Below are 16230 nucleotides of genomic sequence, written 5' to 3'. Positions count from 1 at the left end.
GAAATAGGACGGGATACCGACGTCTCAGACTGATCTCGTGAGGTCAGTATGATGAGGTCATATGGCAATGCAAGACCTGCTCTGCAATGCACCTACAAAAAAAGGATGCGGAGAGGCGCGGCCAAGCGACGATTGCCGACAAATGGTTGGGTTTGAATGGTGGTGCTCTGCCCCTGGAGGGAGGCCAAGTGGCTGCTGGGGAAAGACCGAATTTGGATTAGACTGTCATTGCCCCGCTAAACGATGTCAGTTACCCGGCGGCCCCTTCCCCCTTTTTACTTTTGATTTCCTGGCACTGCGCGCGGAGGAATATTGATTATAGTCCCATGAGGGGAACAGGCGCGGTCGATTGATTATTTTGTTTTGTGTCCTATTTGTTCATGTGACTATTTTCCCGTCATATGTTCCATGGACGCCTAAGTTGTAGTATGTACAGCCCAATACATTGTTGGGGAAGCATGATCTACCTATGTCTAGACTTTGTCTGTGACCTCATCGGGTCAGTTGTTCTCTGTTTCATCAAACATAACGTAGTACTTGGTACCCTTCTCTTTTTTCTGCTCTTTTTTCTGCTCAGTTGGTCCCAAGATTGCCCTACTCATCGCCGCCGCCTGGAACAGGCTGGATGCTGAAGAACCTGGATCGGATGTTATCCGAGTTGGACTTGCACGCAACGGCCCTCCTGCTCTTGCTGCGCCTGTGACGAGCGGTAGCCGTTCCGTTCCCGGCAGCCCCGTCGCATACCACCGGAACGAGGGCCGTTCCTGACACCTCGTAGTCGGCGGCACTGTGTTCCGTCTGTCAGTCGCGGAGCCGCGGCAAATGTGGCGTAGAATCAATGGTTTAACTTACCCGTCTTCGCCGGGGCAGACCTTCTCAATCACAGTAGTGGTCCCGTTCCGCCAGATGAACTGCACGCGCGCATCGTCGCAGGCGTACCGTGCCGTACGGCCATCGCCGGCCACAGGCATTGATGAGGCATTGAGTTGGCACGACGTGCTGACGATGGTACTGTCGTCGTTGAAGTTGAAGGCCAGGGACTCGATTGTCTTGCCGCCGTCCGGTGATTCGGCGGCAAAGTTCTGGATCTCGAAGTCGTCGGGGAGAGTACAGTCGGAGGATTGTACCTTGGACATGAGAGACTCGGGGACAGCGGCCATGTAAGAGACCGCAGCCTGGACGACTGGGGCCGCAATGACAAAGAGAGAGATCTTCATGTTGGGTATGATGGTGGGCGATATTATTAGGTATGTGAATACGGTTTCAAGCGCACAGTTCTAGGTTCAGAGAGGGTGTGAAGAGGGTTGTAGAAACGGACGGGAACTGGAAAGACAGGATGACCCAAAGATGAGGTCTTCGCTGATCGCTGAGCTGGCCGCTTCCTTCCAAGCTTGACCTTTAATATACCAGTTACGCACGGTACCCAACCCAGCAGCAAGGGCAGCTCCAAATTTCCATCGCCGTTCCTTCAGGACCAGAGGTCTGCAGATCCTGATGCAATCAACCGGACCGGCCGCGTCCATGGGATGGCTGAGGAGGACCGCCTAGCTCCATTCAAGGGGCAGGAATGCGACAACAAGCATACCAGTCCATAATCAAGACGGACCTGTCGTTACATGGAGAAGAATTTAGAGGTTAATGCTCGCATTATCGGGGCTCAGCGTTGCTTCGCCTGCGGTCTTTCAGGGGAACAGTCAGTTGTGATTGGACAGTCTATGTTTCATGTTTGCAAGTATGGCAGCCTACGCTGAGCCGCTGGTTGTTGATCCCATCTGTTACAAGCCCCTCTCAAGCACACCCTTGGTTGAGCAGATCTCGCTCCGCTATTCATAGTTTTTAGATGTTGTTTGGACGACAGTCAGGGAAGATAAGCAAAAGGAGTCTGGTCAAGGATGAAGATTCCGTTGTTTTTTGGGTACATAGGCTGGGTTGTGAGGGAGCCAGCCTACGTAAGAGCGACGAAGAAAGCGGTAACCCAAATCAGTGGGGGGAAAATCCCGGGCTTGATGGACAGAAGGGAACATCAACGCCCGGCTCTGAGGCAACCTGAGCCAAAGCCGCCTGGTCGACCTGGTCGCGCCGGTCTACGGAAGAAGCAATAGTGCTAGACCTACTTGACATAGTCCAGACTTTGTTCTCCAACCGCAATTGTGCTCGGGCACAGATACGAGGTGCATGCAATGCGTTAATCCTGAGTACCAGAACACAGCCTACTGTAGCTTCCTAGTCTAAATGCATTCACGGCCTGCCAGGGGATAAATTTGGAAAGTCGGTGAGATGTAACTGAAGCAGGCCGATTTCAGCCTGCGAGTGCTCAACAGCTTCCCAAGTGGGGCGGACTGCATGCTGCTTGGCCAGGTCCTGTTGAAGAAACGAGCCAATCATACTGCATCGGAGATCAGAAAGCCACCAGCCCCTCCAAGTCAACTCCCGCTAAACCACCACTGTTCCGGTATCTCAGTGGGTTGTCTCTGTCGCTAACGGTTAAAGGCCACTAAGCCAGTCAAAATCTTGCTAACCCCAAGCACGTGACCGCACAAACCTGCCCAGCGAAAATTGCCTCGAACAGTACCGAACTTTTTTTTTTTCCACGATCGAGCCTATTCCCTTCTCTTCGACCATCACGACATTACTAACCCGACCACCCACCGACCATCAGCAGCCCAATATCGAGCAAGATGGCAAAGGAAGCGCCCGTCCGCTCCGGTCTCTCCGTTGGTCTTAACCACGGCCACGTACGTCGAACCACCACTGCCACTTTCACGACCCCGACCTGAGAGGAAGCCCTCGCGAACCATTTGCGAAACGAAGTTTTCGAATCGAAAGAAACGAGAATGGGAAACAGACATGACGCATACAATGGAAACAAGGGCTTCCCAAAGGGAAAGGGAAAACACTTCATCCCGCTTCGTCTCACCTCGTGGAGGATCTCTGCATACACACATAACCCTCTCCACGAGGGGAGCGAGCAAACCTTTGCCGCTTTCTATTGCAGAAGATGGACGCTGACCGGTTGATGTTGCTTCGGTAATATAGAAGACCACCCCCCGCGTCGTCAAGCCCCGCGTCTCCCGCACCAAGGGTCACCTGAGCAAGCGCACCTCTTTCGTCCGTGACGTCGTCAAGGAAGTTGCTGGGTAAGTGACCATTCACACTCATGGGTTATGTTGAGTGCTCCGTGTATCACTATTTCCACACTGGGAGAAGGCCTCGGTCTTGTCCTGCGATACCGGACATCACGGCTCGAACACCTGTCAGACCTTGGCTTGCGTAGAATGCTAACCACCATCCTCCACCACAGCCTTGCTCCCTACGAGCGCCGTGTTATTGAGTTGCTCCGCAACTCCAAGGACAAGCGTGCCCGCAAGCTCGCCAAGAAGAGGCTCGGCACCTTCGGCCGCGCCAAGAGAAAGGTCGAGGAGATGACCCGCGTCATCGCCGAGTCCCGCCGTGTCGGTCACTAAACAGATCGGTTTCAACGTACGGGTGTACTGGCAAATATTGGGTTGGGCATAAGGGTTCAAAGGCGTGGTCACAAAAGTTGTCTTTTTATGGACTCCCCTTACGGTTTCTGATATGCTGCATCGCGGAATAGTTGCAGCTCACGACAACAAATACCAAAATTTTAAGCACACCCATTGTTGCCTCGTCTTAAAAATGATTATTTACCCCTTGATCATGCTTGTGATTCTTACGTGCGAAATGGTGAAAAAATAAAGAATCAAACTCCAAACTCATGCCAGATGTGCCAAGCCATGAACCTGCTCGCCAAGTTCTATGTGGAAGTGGACAAGAGCCATAAATTTTACGAGACGCGAATCTGTCTACTTCTTTCCGGGCAATTTGAGCCACTTGGGAAGCTTCTTTGCAACGCTACTATCGCCACTCCCCTCTCTCTTCTCCGGTTTTGACGATGAGGCTACTGTTTGCTGTTCTTCCTTGTCGTCGCTCATGGGAATATCAGGGACTGTAATGTCCATCGCCTTCTGAGCAACGCTACCCTTCAAGAAGGGCTTCTTGCGGACATCTGCCGGCACACTGTCGTTCCAGACCAAGCTCAAAAGTACACTACGCGTGAGCTTGTAGTCGTGAATCAAGCGGTTTCCCGGGCTATCCTCGTCTTTGATGATGACCTTGCTGCCAGGTATGACCAGCCTGAAGGCATGGGTGCTGTCGGCCATCACAGACCTGACGGCCCGGTAAAGGGTGGCTCCGGTCGCTTCGTGTCCAAAGGTCCATTGCGCAGAGGTGTTGTCGGGGAACCGCACTTTCATCGGCACCTTATCTACGGCCGCGAGACGAGCTTCCTCTGCTTGCCTGAGCGCTTCGAGTTCCTTATCGGACAACAGCCGCTTGTTCTGCGCGCTTTGCTGAAGCCGGGCCTGGTGTAGTTGTGCGTGGGCAATCGTAGGCGCATAGTCGTCCTCTGGCACATCTGCAAGAGCTGCCGCAGGCGTCATTCCGCTCGGAGCACGGAAGACACTGACCGGTTGCAAAGGGTCTGCCGTATCTGGCTGATCGATGTCCATGGTTTCCGCTGTTGGTTCAGTCAGACTTGACGGTTCTTGCTCCGGTAAATCGCTGTTTGGTTGGTTCTCCAATGTGTCTGCCCCTGGAGAAGGTTTGCTCTCCTCTTCCGGGGCTGCAGCCTGAGGTGTCTTCTCGGCAATTACAGACTTCTCCGATTCCTCCACAGTAGGCGACGTCTGGTCCGTCTTCTTGGTCTCCGCCTCGACTTCGTTGAAAAACTGACTGATCTGGCCCATGGCCTCGAACAAAGTCTGGTCCGTCTTCCTGAACGACAGCCGGATCAAGACGCTGCCGGAGTTATATCCAAGTTGCGAAAGGGTTCTCTGGAAGTCGTCAAACGTAGCTAGTTCGCGACCCATGATGTTGAGGACTGGCGTCTCGTAGTACATCTGGCCGCTCCCGCTCGTGCCTCCGTCTGTTGTTTGTGCAACCCCTCTTGCTGTAATGGTGAGGTTCTTCCCTTGACTGACAACGCCGCTCTCAAACTGGCGCAAGACCTTCCATATTGTGAAATCGCTAGGGAGTTTCTCGATCAACCGGCCGTTTGGTGCTGCATTTGCTTCGGGAGCGGGTAGCTGGAGTGCAACGGACACGACAGAAGGTGTGTTGGATTTCTGTACGAGTTCGAGTTTGGCACCCGGAGTAAGGCCGCTCACTCTCCAGACGACAGACAGATCGACTTGCCTCTGCTTGTGTCCGTCGGGCTGTTAGGTCTGTGGCCAATGGTGGCGGGTGGAATGCAATCGTTCCAACTTACTTTAACATGTACTTATCGCTTGGCAAGTTAAGCTTCTTGCAGGCCTCTTGCAAAACATCTGTTAAGTAGGTGCCCGGGCTGACTTTGACGGTGGCCCTCCGTAAGTCCGTGCCGATGACGACCACGTGCGACATCTTGGTTGCAGAGATGTCGTAGGCCACGGTATACGATGGCACTTGTCAGGCTACTGGTCTAGCTGTTCGCGGTTGACTTGTTGGTCGTTGTTTGGTGTGTGGTTTGGAATCGTGTTCGAATCGTGTTGTTGGCGGGGTTGAATGTTCGGCGGGGGCTGTTGCGCCAAGCTTGTGATGTATTAATATAGTGGAAGTTGGCGGAAGGACGAGGAAACTCGACAGCAACAACTCTCGAAGGCTGTTCGGATGCTGAGTAACTAGGTACTGGATTCAAAGAAAGCCGAGTTAGGCCACTGCTCCTTTTGTATCCCAGCGAAGGTCTGCGCAAGATGATGTGACTGATTCTTCCATTTGTGAGTAAAAGTTCAGGTCAAGCGCAGGTACGTAAGGCAGGCAAGGTACTCCGTCAGCGAAGGCAACCGGGGGACGTGCATCATCGCTCAGCACTCTCGTAGCAAGCTCGGTCCAATCAGCGAGCTCCAACCTGCTGTACGTGGATTTTCCGACCGCTTCGGCCGCGCCATGCGTGTTTGCCTTGCCCTGCAACAGCCAGAACCCAGCAAGAGAAGGCGGCAGCAGGTGCTACGCTACCTCAGCATTCCGATCCGGTCAACATCAATTGCAGCTACGCCCATCACGACCCGCCATCAACCACTTCGACGCAACACACGAGGCTAGTCCACGGCCAACCCCACGATCCTCCCACATCGTAAATCTGGACGATAAATCTCCTTCGAACGTCACCCGAAGCATTACTCAACTAACTAGCGGTCCCTCGCTCCAGGAGCTAAGATGGTACGCCCGCCATCCCCCCTCCTCAGCCTCGAGGTGCAAACCCCCAGCTAACCAGGCCTCCAGAGCTCTCCGTTCTCTATCAGTTCGTCTCCCTCTGCCCCTCCCGAGCCCCGAATGTATTCAGGGCCACAATCCTAACCAGAGCCTCTCTCTAGATGGCGGCGCCTGCGTCGCAATGGTCGGCAAGGACTGCGTCGCAATAGCCTGCGATCTCCGCCTTGGTCTTCAGGCCCTGACCGTTTCCAATAACTTTCCGAAGATCTTCCAGTACGGCGACGTCTTCCTGGGCCTCACAGGCCTCGCCACCGACGTCACGACCGTCGGCGACCTGTTCCGCTACAAGGTCAACATGTACCGCCTGCGCGAGGAGCGCAACATCGCTCCGACCACCTTCGCCAACCTCGTCAGCAGCTCCCTCTACGAGCGCCGCTTCGGCCCTTACTTCGTGTCTCCTGTCGTTGCTGGCCTTGACCCCAAGACGGGTAAGCCCTTCATTTGTGGCTTCGACTCCATCGGCTGCATCGATTTCGCCAAGGATTTCATCGTCTCCGGCACGGCGTCCGAACAACTCTTTGGCATGTGCGAGAGCTTATGGGAACCCGATCTGGTACGTGACAATGGATGACATGGCAATATTAACCGGCAAGCTAATACAGGTTTCCATGCAGGGCCCCGAGGAGCTGTTCGAAACCATCTCTCAATCACTCCTAAACGCTGTTGACCGAGACGCCCTATCCGGCTGGGGTGCACACGTGTACATTATCGAGAAGGACAAGGTCACCAAGAGACTGCTCAAGGGCAGACAAGACTAATTTTGACGACGAACGGTTTAGTGTGGACGGAGGGGGAGCTAGGTAGAACCGCCGCAAATAGACGGTTTCCAGCTTGTACCAATAGATGGAGATAATCCACTATGAGAGGGCTCTCGAAGCCTGCATGAACTAGACAAATGACCTTTGATTTTACATCCTTTTGTTGATCCTTTTTATGCCTTGATATCGGCTGCAACGTTCTATGAACAACGACACTGTACATGGATTGCGAGTGCTTCCATGGCACTAGTGATCTATGATCTAGCTTGGGCTGACCCTATTGTCCATCTAATTCTCCTTCTTTAGCTTGGAGGACTCGATTGTCTTCTTCTGACTGAAGAATGATCTCTCAACGGCCTTGAGAACCTCGTCGATGAGGCTGTAATACAGTTAGCACTGATTCGGAGCGCATGGATGGGTATCAACTTACACAACAGGGGCGCTGATGTACAAAACCGCCTTCCACTCGTTCCAGTTCAAGGGCAGAATGGAAAACAGGTTCTGAAGGAAGGGAGTGTAGAGGAGGGCGAAGTGAAGAGCCATTGAAAGGGTGATGGCGTAGACAAGCTTCATGTTGGCCCAGAGAGGTAGGGTCAGAAGAGACTCGCTGGAGGACAACGCGTTCATGGCGTTAAACATCTCAATGACGACCAGGATCGAGAGCGAAACTGTCGAGGCAGATTTGGCGGAGTTGTTGGAAAACATCTCACAGCCAATTTCGGGGAAGTCGGTGGAGCAACGGTGGAAGCGGGAAAGGTGGGAGAAGGTGATCTGAGGGCCCTCAGCGTTGTACATGAACCACCAAGCGTAGCCGGCGACAGTAGCGACACCAACATAGGTACCGATGATGAGATAACGGAGGAAGAGCCAGCCACCGATGAGAGGCTCGTCGCGCTTTCTGGGCTGACGCTTCATGATCTCGTGGTCAGGGGGATTGAACGACAAGGCGGTAGCGGGAAGACCATCAGTGACAAGGTTGACCCAAAGAAGCTGGACAGGGATCAATGCCTCGGGCATGCCAAGGGCGGCAGTGAGGAAAATGGAGACAACCTCGCCAATGTTGGAAGAGATGAGGTAACGAATGAACTGCTGGGTGTTGTTGTAGATGGAACGTCCCTCCTCAATCGCAACCTCGATCGTAGCGAAGTTGTCGTCAGCAAGCACCATGTCGGCGGCAAGCTTGGAGACATCGGTACCGGAACCCATGGCAACACCAATATCGGCCTTCTTGAGAGCAGGTGCATCGTTGACACCGTCGCCAGTCATCGCCACAACCTCTCCTTGCTGCTGGAGTAGATCGACAAGCTTGGACTTGTGGCTAGGCTCAACACGGGAGAAAAGGGACGCAGTCTTGGCGGCCTCGATGGCCTCGCTTTCGCTAAGGTTCTCGAACTCTCTGCCAGTATAGCTCTTGCCCTTGAGGTCCTCGTATTCGTCAAAGACGCCAATCTGTCTGCAGATGCTCTCGGCAGTGTTGCGGTTGTCTCCAGTGATGACGATAACGCGGATTCCGGCGTCCTTGCACTTGCGGATAGAGGCCTTGACCTCTGGGCGAGGGGGATCAAGCATGCCGACCAGTCCAAGAAAAGTCATGTTCTGCTCAATCTGAGTGTACTGGGCAGTGGTCTTGGCTGACTTCAACAGAGGGTTTTCACCCATGTTATCGATGCTAGCAAGGGCAATGACACGAAGTCCGCGGTTGCCGTAGTCCACAATTTCCTTCGTAATCAACTCTGAGAGCTTGCTGTTCAGTGGCTGGCGCTTACCATCAGCACCAACAAGAGCGTGCGAGCATCGTTCAATGACAGACTCGGGAGCACCCTTCACAAGGAGTTTTTTCTCTTGACCGTTCTGGACAACAACAGACATGCTCTTGCGATCTCTGGAGAATTCGAATGTAGACAGGCGGGGGAGTCGGCTCTCATACTGAGCGCTGGCGTAGTGTACACAGTCCTCAGGGTTGCTGCCAGAAGGCGCACATGGTCCAAGTTTCTCGACCAAAACTCTCAGAGCGCCCTCAGTCGGCTCGCCAACGTTAGAGTAGGTGGCGCTCTGGGCATCATATGCGATCTTGGAGTCGTTGCAAACAGCAGCGACCTCAGTCATCTGGCGAACAGTAGAGGAGGAGCGGGTCAGATCGGTAACGGTCTCCCCTCTGAGAGAAATGGACCCCTTGGGAGCAAAAGTAGTGCCCTCAACATCAAGCTCGACGAGGCCGGAGCCGTTGTCACTAAGGTAGACAAGCTTGCTGACGCTCATCTGGTTGGTAGTAAGGGTACCAGTCTTGTCCGAGCAGATCACGCTGCAGCTTCCCAAAGTTTCGACAGACGGCAAGCTTCGGACAACAGCGTTCTTTGCAGCCATCTTGCGCGTACCAAGCGCCAAGCAGGTGGTGATAACAACGGCGAGGCCTTCAGGGATAGCGGCAACACCAAGAGAGACGGCAATCTTCAGGTAGTAGATGGCACCCTTGGCGAAGGACCCATGGCTGGGATCACTGAAGTGGGGGATATTGATAAGCCAGACCAGAATGCAAATAACCGTGATGACCTTGGCGAGGCTGTCACCGAAGTCATTGAGCTTCTGCTTGAGAGGAGTCGGCTCGGAGATCTGGGCAGTGATGCTTTCGTGAATGTCTCCAATAGCAGTCTGAGAACCGGTCAAGACGACGACAGCCTTAGCACGACCAGTGACAACAGTGGTTCCGGAGAACAGCATGTTGATCTGGTCCTGTAAGACGGCCTTGTCATCTTTGACGACATGGTCGCAGTCCTTGCCAACACTTTCACTCTCTCCAGTCAGAATAGCCTGATCGACGTTGAAGCTGTTGCTCTCGATGGCAACCAGTCTGCAATCGGCAGGAATGCGATCGCCGATATGGACAGATACGATGTCACCAGGCACGAGATCCTCAGCCTTGACACGGGAAACTTGGCCGTTGCGGATGACGTTGGCCTCGTTGGCGGAGTACTCCTGCAGGGCGGCAATGGCTTTCTCGGCGCTGCTCTCTTGCGAAACACCGACAACGGCGTTGAGGATCAGAATGGTCAGGATCTGGAATACCGGCACTGTTAGCCGGAGAAAGTCTTGGTAATGTGGGTATGTCGGCGTCGAGGATTACGTACCACTGCAGGGTCGACGAAAGCGCTCCAGCCTTCCTCGTCATCAAACAGTGCGAGCACAAATGAAACAGCTGCAGATCCGAGGAGAATAATTACGAGCTGGTCCTTGAACTGCTCGAGAATGAGCTCCCAAAGAGGCGTCGGGGGTTCTTCGGGGATGACTGTGGACAGGCTCTCAGCACGGGTCTATCTCAGGTTTCGTGTCGCAAAGCTGCTCACCATTCTTGCCATGCTTGGTCCGTGATGCAATGACTTGGTCGTCCGTTAGGCCGGTGTTAGGATTCACTCCCAGAGTCGAGAGGACCTTCTCGGTGGGCGAGGCGAATGCGCTTTCCATCGCGAAAGTTGCGCTACGCGCGACGTGTCTTACCGAGGAACCGGCAGTATCCAGCTGAGCTCCAAAGACCGTCGGGTTCTGTTGCTAAGAGAAAGGGGCGAAAAGGAGGTTACTCTTCAACAGTTGTGGAAGAGGAAAGCAAATATGAGATCCAAACCTGGTGAAAAGAAAGGTTTAGGATGTGAAAGAGAGAGAAGGTGGTGGAAAGACTGCGATCAAAGAGACAGCATATCCTATTGCAGTCGTAGTGGGGCAAGAAGCTGAAATCGTCGCCAATGTCCCAAGTTTCCAATACGCTCTACGTGTTCGTTCAGTGGCCCAGGTTTGCCTAGCTTCCCCTTCAAGAACCTTTTTTTTTTTTTTTTTGCCGTCGGGTAAAGAAACCGATCCTAGCCTAATATGGCTAGCGCCAGTGGGGGCTCCTTGCAACAAGAAACAGGACTCCCAAGGTCCTAGCATCCACCTGTGCGTCCCTGGCCAAATCGGGGACGAGCCACTGCGGCCCTTAGGGAAGAAAACGTGGGGCAGAAGCCAATTAAGAAGGCCACGCCCGAAGCCGACAGGTAACCTGGAGCAGTATCGTAGAGCAAAGTGGAAAGGAAGGGAGGAAGACCTCTTGCCGCCGTGAGGACCTGGCAACCCGGACATTGTGCCCCATGACAAAGGACGATAACCACACGATAAGGTATCCGGCTAGGTGGCTAGGTACCTAGGTACCTACTAGGTTTTCGAGTAACGATGGTCGCTGACATAATTGTTGAGTCACGTGGCTGGTGAGAAATGCCCGATCCGATTGCTCCATGAGACCCGTCTTTCCTGGACTGAGGCTAGTAGGGCCGCTCCGGGACTGCCCTCCTCGCTCGCGCCGAAACCGAGTCAGGGTTGAGGAGCGAAGACGACGTACGGAGACGGAGGTCGGCCTGCAAGCGTTACACCGGCTGCGTGTCTTGCGTAAGACAGCCTGAAGCCATAGAATATAGAAGCGACTCACATCCATTCCAAAGTCTCGGGGGTCGCAAGGTTGCTTATGAAGTCTGCGCCGTTTGCTAACGCAAGAAAAGTATTGAGATGTCGGAAAGCCATCGAAGCCCCCCCCCAATGTTGGCGGCGAGGCAAATGTCCGGTACAGCCATCTTAACGACTAGGCTAGTGGGAAGAGTCCTTTGTCGCCCGTTTGCTACGCCACACGACAAGACATGGCGCTCATACCTAGACTACGCGCCGCCACCGTACCTACCTAGGCACATGCAGGTCTTTCTCCCCAGGTGCGGACGACACTATGTCACCCTACGCTTGTGTTGAGCTTCAAGGGAAGTCCGACACGAGCAGCAGTTTCGTGTTCCGCCTCAACGTGTGGTACGATAACATCCAATTCGCATCTTCGACGCAAGATCCATAGATCGCAGCCCAACAGCGATGCGCTAGGGACGAAATTTCCTTGGTCGGGCAGATGGGCTGCACAACACAACTGTATCCTTTCCCACCGGCCTCTTGGTAGGTTCACCGGGTGCGACCTTTCCACCGCAGGCCCGTACCACGCCGCTACTTCTCGTGAAAGAACCATATAAGTTAGCTTGATCGTCGTTGAGCCCGGTATGAAGTAGAAGGAGTGTTGGATATGCAGTCCCGACTCCGCGGTTTGGTCAAGACTTTTCCATCGGTCAGTCGCCGCTTCCCTCGCTTTTCTACATGGAGGTAGTGCCTCACTTCCCCCACTGCCACCTCTTTCTGACCGTCCTTGGGTGATGAAAGAACTTTTTCGCCTCGAATCTCTCCTTCCCCTCTTCACTCTAGTAACACACGCTGGCTTTTCTTCCCGTCCCTTGACTAAGAGACCTCACGCCGGCGACATCATCCTCTTCAGCTTCAATCCTTCAAAGTCTTGCGCAGCTGGCAGTCCCAGCGCTTCTGCATCATTCATCTCTTGGTGTTGCTACCGTACATCATGTTTTGAATCCTCTTGGACCTGCTATTTGCTTCCTTTTTTTGGTGTCTTGGAACCCAGTCTTACCTCTTCTTTCTTGGGCTTCGAAATGGCGTTGCCACCAGACTCTGCATCTCTTGGTTCTTGTTCCCGCTCCAGCTCTGTCCGAATCAACCGAAAGACAGGTTGCGCCACCTCGAATCCCCCATCGCCCGGGTCACAGCACGATTCGATCAACTCTGATAGTGTGTTCGAAAATGTCGACCATCCATCTGGTCTCGACGGTCTGCACATTGATGGTGTCGAGGTTTGGGACACTTTGAGCAGCATGGCTGCTTTTGGACTAGAGCCCAACAACGGCGATTCCTATGATGGACCTGTGCCTTTCCCGCAAATTTCAGTTGACGATAGCGACAACACTTCTGAGCTTTCGGACTCGGACATGCCGTCAAGACGAGGCCCCTTTCACAGATGGATGAGAAACCTTCATCAACGCGCTAAACAGCGGCCTCAGCCTATGAACACAGACACCGTTCTGCCCTGGAAACTCCTTGATTCTACTGATAGATCAGCCATTTCTCGGAGAACTCGCCACAGGAGGTCATCGTCAGGCTCGTCGTTTGGCTTCGTCGCGGCGGTGAAAAGTGCTAGCGTCAGTCTTGCTAGCGGCAGTTCTGTGACGCGCCCTAGGGGTAACAGCCGTCGCTCTTTGGCATATTCCAAGACAGATCGCAGCAGCAGAGCCTCCTTTACCGCCGCAAGATTTTCGGAAGACAGCTGTCATGTCGAATGGCCGGCAAACACCGACCCGTTGGCGACCGAACGTGCTTTACAGCGCCGGCGAATCTTGGAGGAGCTCATAAGTACAGAGGAAGGTTACATCGGGGACATTCGTTTTCTTATGAATGTACGTTTCTAAAATGGACTGTTGGTCGAGACGAGTGCTAAGAGGCGCAGGTTTACATCACGATTCTGGCTTCTTTGCCGACTTTGCCAATGGGACTCAGGTCTTCAATCAATCGCAATCTCACGGACATCGTCGAACTCCACGAAGAACTCTTGGGCGAGCTGCATCGAGTTGTGCCAGACTCAGAATACACGCAAATCGAAGTTCCTCCGCTGCTTAGCAAAACAGCGAGTCGTGGACATCGGCGACTGAGGAGTCTTGATTCCGTGCCGGAAGACAACGGGAGAGCCATAAGCTGGTTGCAGGAAGTACCCGGGATGATTTCAGAGGCCCAAATCGCCGGTGACGTGGCCAAAGTCTTCAGCAGGAAGGTTAGGAGCCACCACACTCTTTCTATCCGAGGATGGCAGCACTAACATCCCTACCAGATGAACCGCTTTTTTATTTACGAGGAGTATGGGGCCAAGTACGAGATGATGATCAAGGACGTCGCTTCAGCTCATCGGACCATGCCACAATGGGATACCTATCAACGAGGCATTGAAGCATTGGCCTCGTCGTTGGGCCCTGCGAGTACTCACAACGACCAGTCAAAGAAGTCGCTGACTATTGGAGACCTACTTGTCAAGGTGAGCGGGCATGCCATTGAGGTGAACCCTGTTGCTAATAAGCCCTCAGCCCATTCAGCGCATCTGCAAATACCCGCTCTTGTTTGCTGAACTATTGAAGTACACACCTGTCATAGATTGCCCAAATTCTCACATGGAAGTCGAAAGCGCCCTTCTCCGTTTGCGAGAGGCGACGGCAGAGATCAACCGAGCAACGAGCGACAGGCGAATGAAATCCACCTTGGAAAAGACTTGGATTCTTCAGGATCGTCTTGTTTTCCCCGAGCAAGTACGTTGAAACTTGAACCAGTCCGAGTGGCTATGGCTAATCAGCGGGGAAGAAACTTGATGCAGCATCAAAGAACCGAATCAGATCGTTTGGTCATGTCGAGCTTTGTGGCACGCTGCACATTTGCTGGCAAACCAAAGAAGGCGTCAAGGGGCAATACATGATTTGTCTTCTATACCACAACGTGTTATGTTTGGCCTCGGCAAGCAAGGTCGACCAGATTTACACCATTCAAGCATGCATCAATTTGGACAGCATCAAGATTGAGGAAACGGACAATGGACGAGGTGCGAAATAGAATCCCGGCCACGCCCAGTGCTGCCAAACTAACTCTGCGAAAGGACTTCAATGCCACACGGCTCCGTTTTCGTGGAAACTTGTGTTTGAATGCAATTCCCAATTGTACGAGCTTTTGATGACTGCTTGCTCGCCCAGGGAACTGGAGGAATGGCGAGGCCGACTATCGAATCGCGCCAGGGGAGACCAGAATCAAACTGACCCCAACCTGTACAGTTCAATGTCCTTGAGTATGAAGAGCCTTGGAACAATATTTAGAAAACCAGGTGTGTTTCCACCGCCAAACAATGGCCACTCTGTGTCACTAACAGTCTGCCCAGGCACTGTTGCTCGTCGGATCTCTATCCATCGCGCCACGACGGTTGGTCCAAAGTCTCCGTTGTGTCAACTCATCCTGAAAAACACGAGCGTTGTACGAGATAACTCAGAATCGGCACCGAACCCATCCATCAACCGATCACAGTCATTGCTGACAACAAACCCCCGGATCCCTATTCTTGCTCCACCACGAGGCGAAAGAGCTCGGCTAGAAGCCCTTATGTCTGATATCTGGAGTCGAGACATACTTCCGTTTCCGGGCATGACTGGTAGATCTCGCAGTGAGCACCTTGTCCGAAGCTCAGCAAGCACAATGATGCGCAAACTCAGTGTCGCGAGCATCGCCAGCTCTTTTGCAAAGAGATCCAACAGCGTGGCCAGCCTTGGAAAACTTGTCGTCGAGGACGATCCGGGCGATAAAGAAGGCGTGGATCACGGACATCCCTCAAAGATCTATAGAGCCGAGAGTTCCAATCCGGAGCACGGTCCTGATGACAAAGTTGATGAAACAACAAGGCCTCGTTTGCCCAAAATCGACGATGATATCGAGGTTACCACTACAGTTAGCGCTCCGGCAACCCCGATGCTAGCTCAGCCCAATATCATTGTGCATGCCGACCCGGTCGAGCAGCTTCGATCTGGATACAGCGGTTTTCTACTCGGCGATGTATGGCCGTCGAAGCCAGCCGTCTTACGGACCGCATCGGGGAACAGTTTACCCCGAGTTCGTCGAGACCCAATCACCCCGAAAACATCACCTTGCCCATCCGATAGAGGAGAAAAAGACAGCCAAAGCAGGGCGTTCAAGGCGCCTAAACTCTCCCACAAAGCATCAATGCGGTGGGGCAAGGTTGGCACATTGAACAGAGACGACTTGGTGCGGGGCATCAGGAGTTTCTTTCGGTAAGTGCGAACATAGGTTTTTACAATGTAATGAATGAGAAGAGCTACAATGGAATAAGGTCTGGGCTCGAGAAGTAGAGATACTACGTTCGCCGTATGATTGCCCTTGGCTACCTTAATCCAGGGCCACCCACGGGGGAGGGTCGTGTCAATAGCTATCCTTAGTTCAGATTGTGTGTTGATCATCAAGATGATGATAGTATAATGATACCCCCAACTTGGATTACAATGATGCCCACCTGATACTTATGATGTCAGTGAGGTTGTCGTGAGGTATTTGTTAAAGTAGCCTGGCAGTCGTTGGCAATGCCTCGCTTTGCGGAGGTCTGCCTCCATGTTTGTTTGGAGCTGTTAGGGTGCTCACTTCCAGCCCCACCCAAAGCATGCTACAATAGCCAGTGAGACGGCTTGTATCGAGGTACCTCGGAGTAGGGCGGTGCGGCAGTGGAGGGGGATGTGTCCAACCGAACCGCTTCCTCAACCATCTGGATCATTCC

At 53.2% G+C, this 16230-nt stretch overlaps 7 protein-coding genes across 7 annotated transcripts; 3 read left to right on the top strand and 4 right to left on the bottom strand.

The window, feature by feature from the left end:
• Positions 1-594: 594 nt before the first annotated feature.
• LY79DRAFT_664479 (uncharacterized protein) lies at positions 595-1217 on the bottom strand (the record flags this gene model as incomplete). The annotated part of the gene is made up of 2 exons (XM_060562891.1): positions 595-787; positions 853-1217. 2 exons carry the CDS (start codon positions 1215-1217, stop codon positions 595-597), a joined length of 558 nt encoding a protein of 185 aa, XP_060420605.1.
• A 1085-nt stretch (positions 1218-2302) lies between these two features.
• On the top strand, positions 2303-3642 carry LY79DRAFT_532581 (ribosomal protein L36e). Its single transcript, XM_060556303.1, has 3 exons — positions 2303-2735; positions 3037-3137; positions 3302-3642. The coding sequence occupies exons 1-3, from the start codon at positions 2679-2681 to the stop codon at positions 3462-3464; spliced, it is 321 nt and encodes a 106-aa protein (XP_060420604.1). The 5' UTR covers positions 2303-2678; the 3' UTR covers positions 3465-3642.
• A 182-nt stretch (positions 3643-3824) lies between these two features.
• On the bottom strand, positions 3825-5421 carry LY79DRAFT_585710 (UBX domain-containing protein; the record flags this gene model as incomplete). The annotated part of the gene is made up of 2 exons (XM_060560534.1): positions 3825-5214; positions 5288-5421. The coding sequence occupies 2 exons, from the start codon at positions 5419-5421 to the stop codon at positions 3825-3827; spliced, it is 1524 nt and encodes a 507-aa protein (XP_060420603.1).
• Positions 5422-5870: 449 nt separating this feature from the next.
• LY79DRAFT_532576 (proteasome A-type and B-type) lies at positions 5871-7179 on the top strand. The gene is made up of 4 exons (XM_060556302.1): positions 5871-6216; positions 6280-6298; positions 6372-6823; positions 6885-7179. Exons 1-4 carry the CDS (start codon positions 6214-6216, stop codon positions 7026-7028), a joined length of 618 nt encoding a protein of 205 aa, XP_060420602.1. The 5' UTR covers positions 5871-6213; the 3' UTR covers positions 7029-7179.
• Positions 7180-10839, bottom strand: LY79DRAFT_532574 (calcium-translocating P-type ATPase). Its single transcript, XM_060556301.1, has 4 exons — positions 10370-10839; positions 10154-10311; positions 7459-10082; positions 7180-7407 (listed from the first exon to the last, which is right to left on the bottom strand). Exons 1-4 carry the CDS (start codon positions 10485-10487, stop codon positions 7317-7319), a joined length of 2991 nt encoding a protein of 996 aa, XP_060420601.1. The 5' UTR covers positions 10488-10839; the 3' UTR covers positions 7180-7316.
• Positions 10529-11452, bottom strand: LY79DRAFT_7424 (uncharacterized protein). The gene has a single exon (XM_060565099.1). It carries the CDS (start codon positions 11133-11135, stop codon positions 10662-10664), a length of 474 nt encoding a protein of 157 aa, XP_060420600.1. The 5' UTR covers positions 11136-11452; the 3' UTR covers positions 10529-10661.
• A 1068-nt stretch (positions 11453-12520) lies between these two features.
• Positions 12521-15737, top strand: LY79DRAFT_585707 (RhoGEF domain-containing protein; the record flags this gene model as incomplete). Its single annotated transcript, XM_060560533.1, has 7 exons — positions 12521-13318; positions 13369-13689; positions 13747-13947; positions 13997-14215; positions 14268-14502; positions 14557-14742; positions 14833-15737. The coding sequence occupies 7 exons, from the start codon at positions 12521-12523 to the stop codon at positions 15735-15737; spliced, it is 2865 nt and encodes a 954-aa protein (XP_060420599.1).
• Between the last annotated feature and the right edge of the window lie 493 nt (positions 15738-16230).

Source organism: Colletotrichum navitas (assembly GCF_030913465.1).
Source record: "Colletotrichum navitas strain CBS 125086 chromosome Unknown LY79scaffold_1, whole genome shotgun sequence".
NCBI lineage: Eukaryota > Fungi > Ascomycota > Sordariomycetes > Glomerellales > Glomerellaceae > Colletotrichum > Colletotrichum navitas.
The sequence above is the reverse complement of the archived record's forward strand: the minus strand, read 5'-3'. Positions and strand labels throughout refer to the sequence as shown.

Excerpts from the sequence above, each read along its gene's own strand:
- LY79DRAFT_532581 (XM_060556303.1), top strand. The coding sequence starts at position 2,679 with ATGGCAAAGGAAGCGCCCGTCCGCTCCGGTCTCTCCGTTGGTCTTAAC. Across the intron at positions 2,736-3,036 it reads TTGGTCTTAACCACGGCCAC|AAGACCACCCCCCGCGTCGT; the intron begins GTACGTCGAACC and ends TCGGTAATATAG. Across the intron at positions 3,138-3,301 it reads GTCGTCAAGGAAGTTGCTGG|CCTTGCTCCCTACGAGCGCC; the intron begins GTAAGTGACCAT and ends CCTCCACCACAG.
- LY79DRAFT_532576 (XM_060556302.1), top strand. Across the intron at positions 6,824-6,884 it reads GCTTATGGGAACCCGATCTG|GGCCCCGAGGAGCTGTTCGA; the intron begins GTACGTGACAAT and ends GTTTCCATGCAG.
- LY79DRAFT_532574 (XM_060556301.1), bottom strand. The coding sequence starts at position 10,487 with ATGGAAAGCGCATTCGCCTCGCCCACCGAGAAGGTCCTCTCGACTCTG. Across the intron at positions 10,312-10,369 it reads GACCAAGCATGGCAAGAATG|TCATCCCCGAAGAACCCCCG; the intron begins GTGAGCAGCTTT and ends GCCTGTCCACAG. Across the intron at positions 10,083-10,153 it reads CTTTCGTCGACCCTGCAGTG|ATCCTGACCATTCTGATCCT; the intron begins GTACGTAATCCT and ends CCGGTATTCCAG.
- LY79DRAFT_7424 (XM_060565099.1), bottom strand. The coding sequence starts at position 11,135 with ATGTCCGGGTTGCCAGGTCCTCACGGCGGCAAGAGGTCTTCCTCCCTT.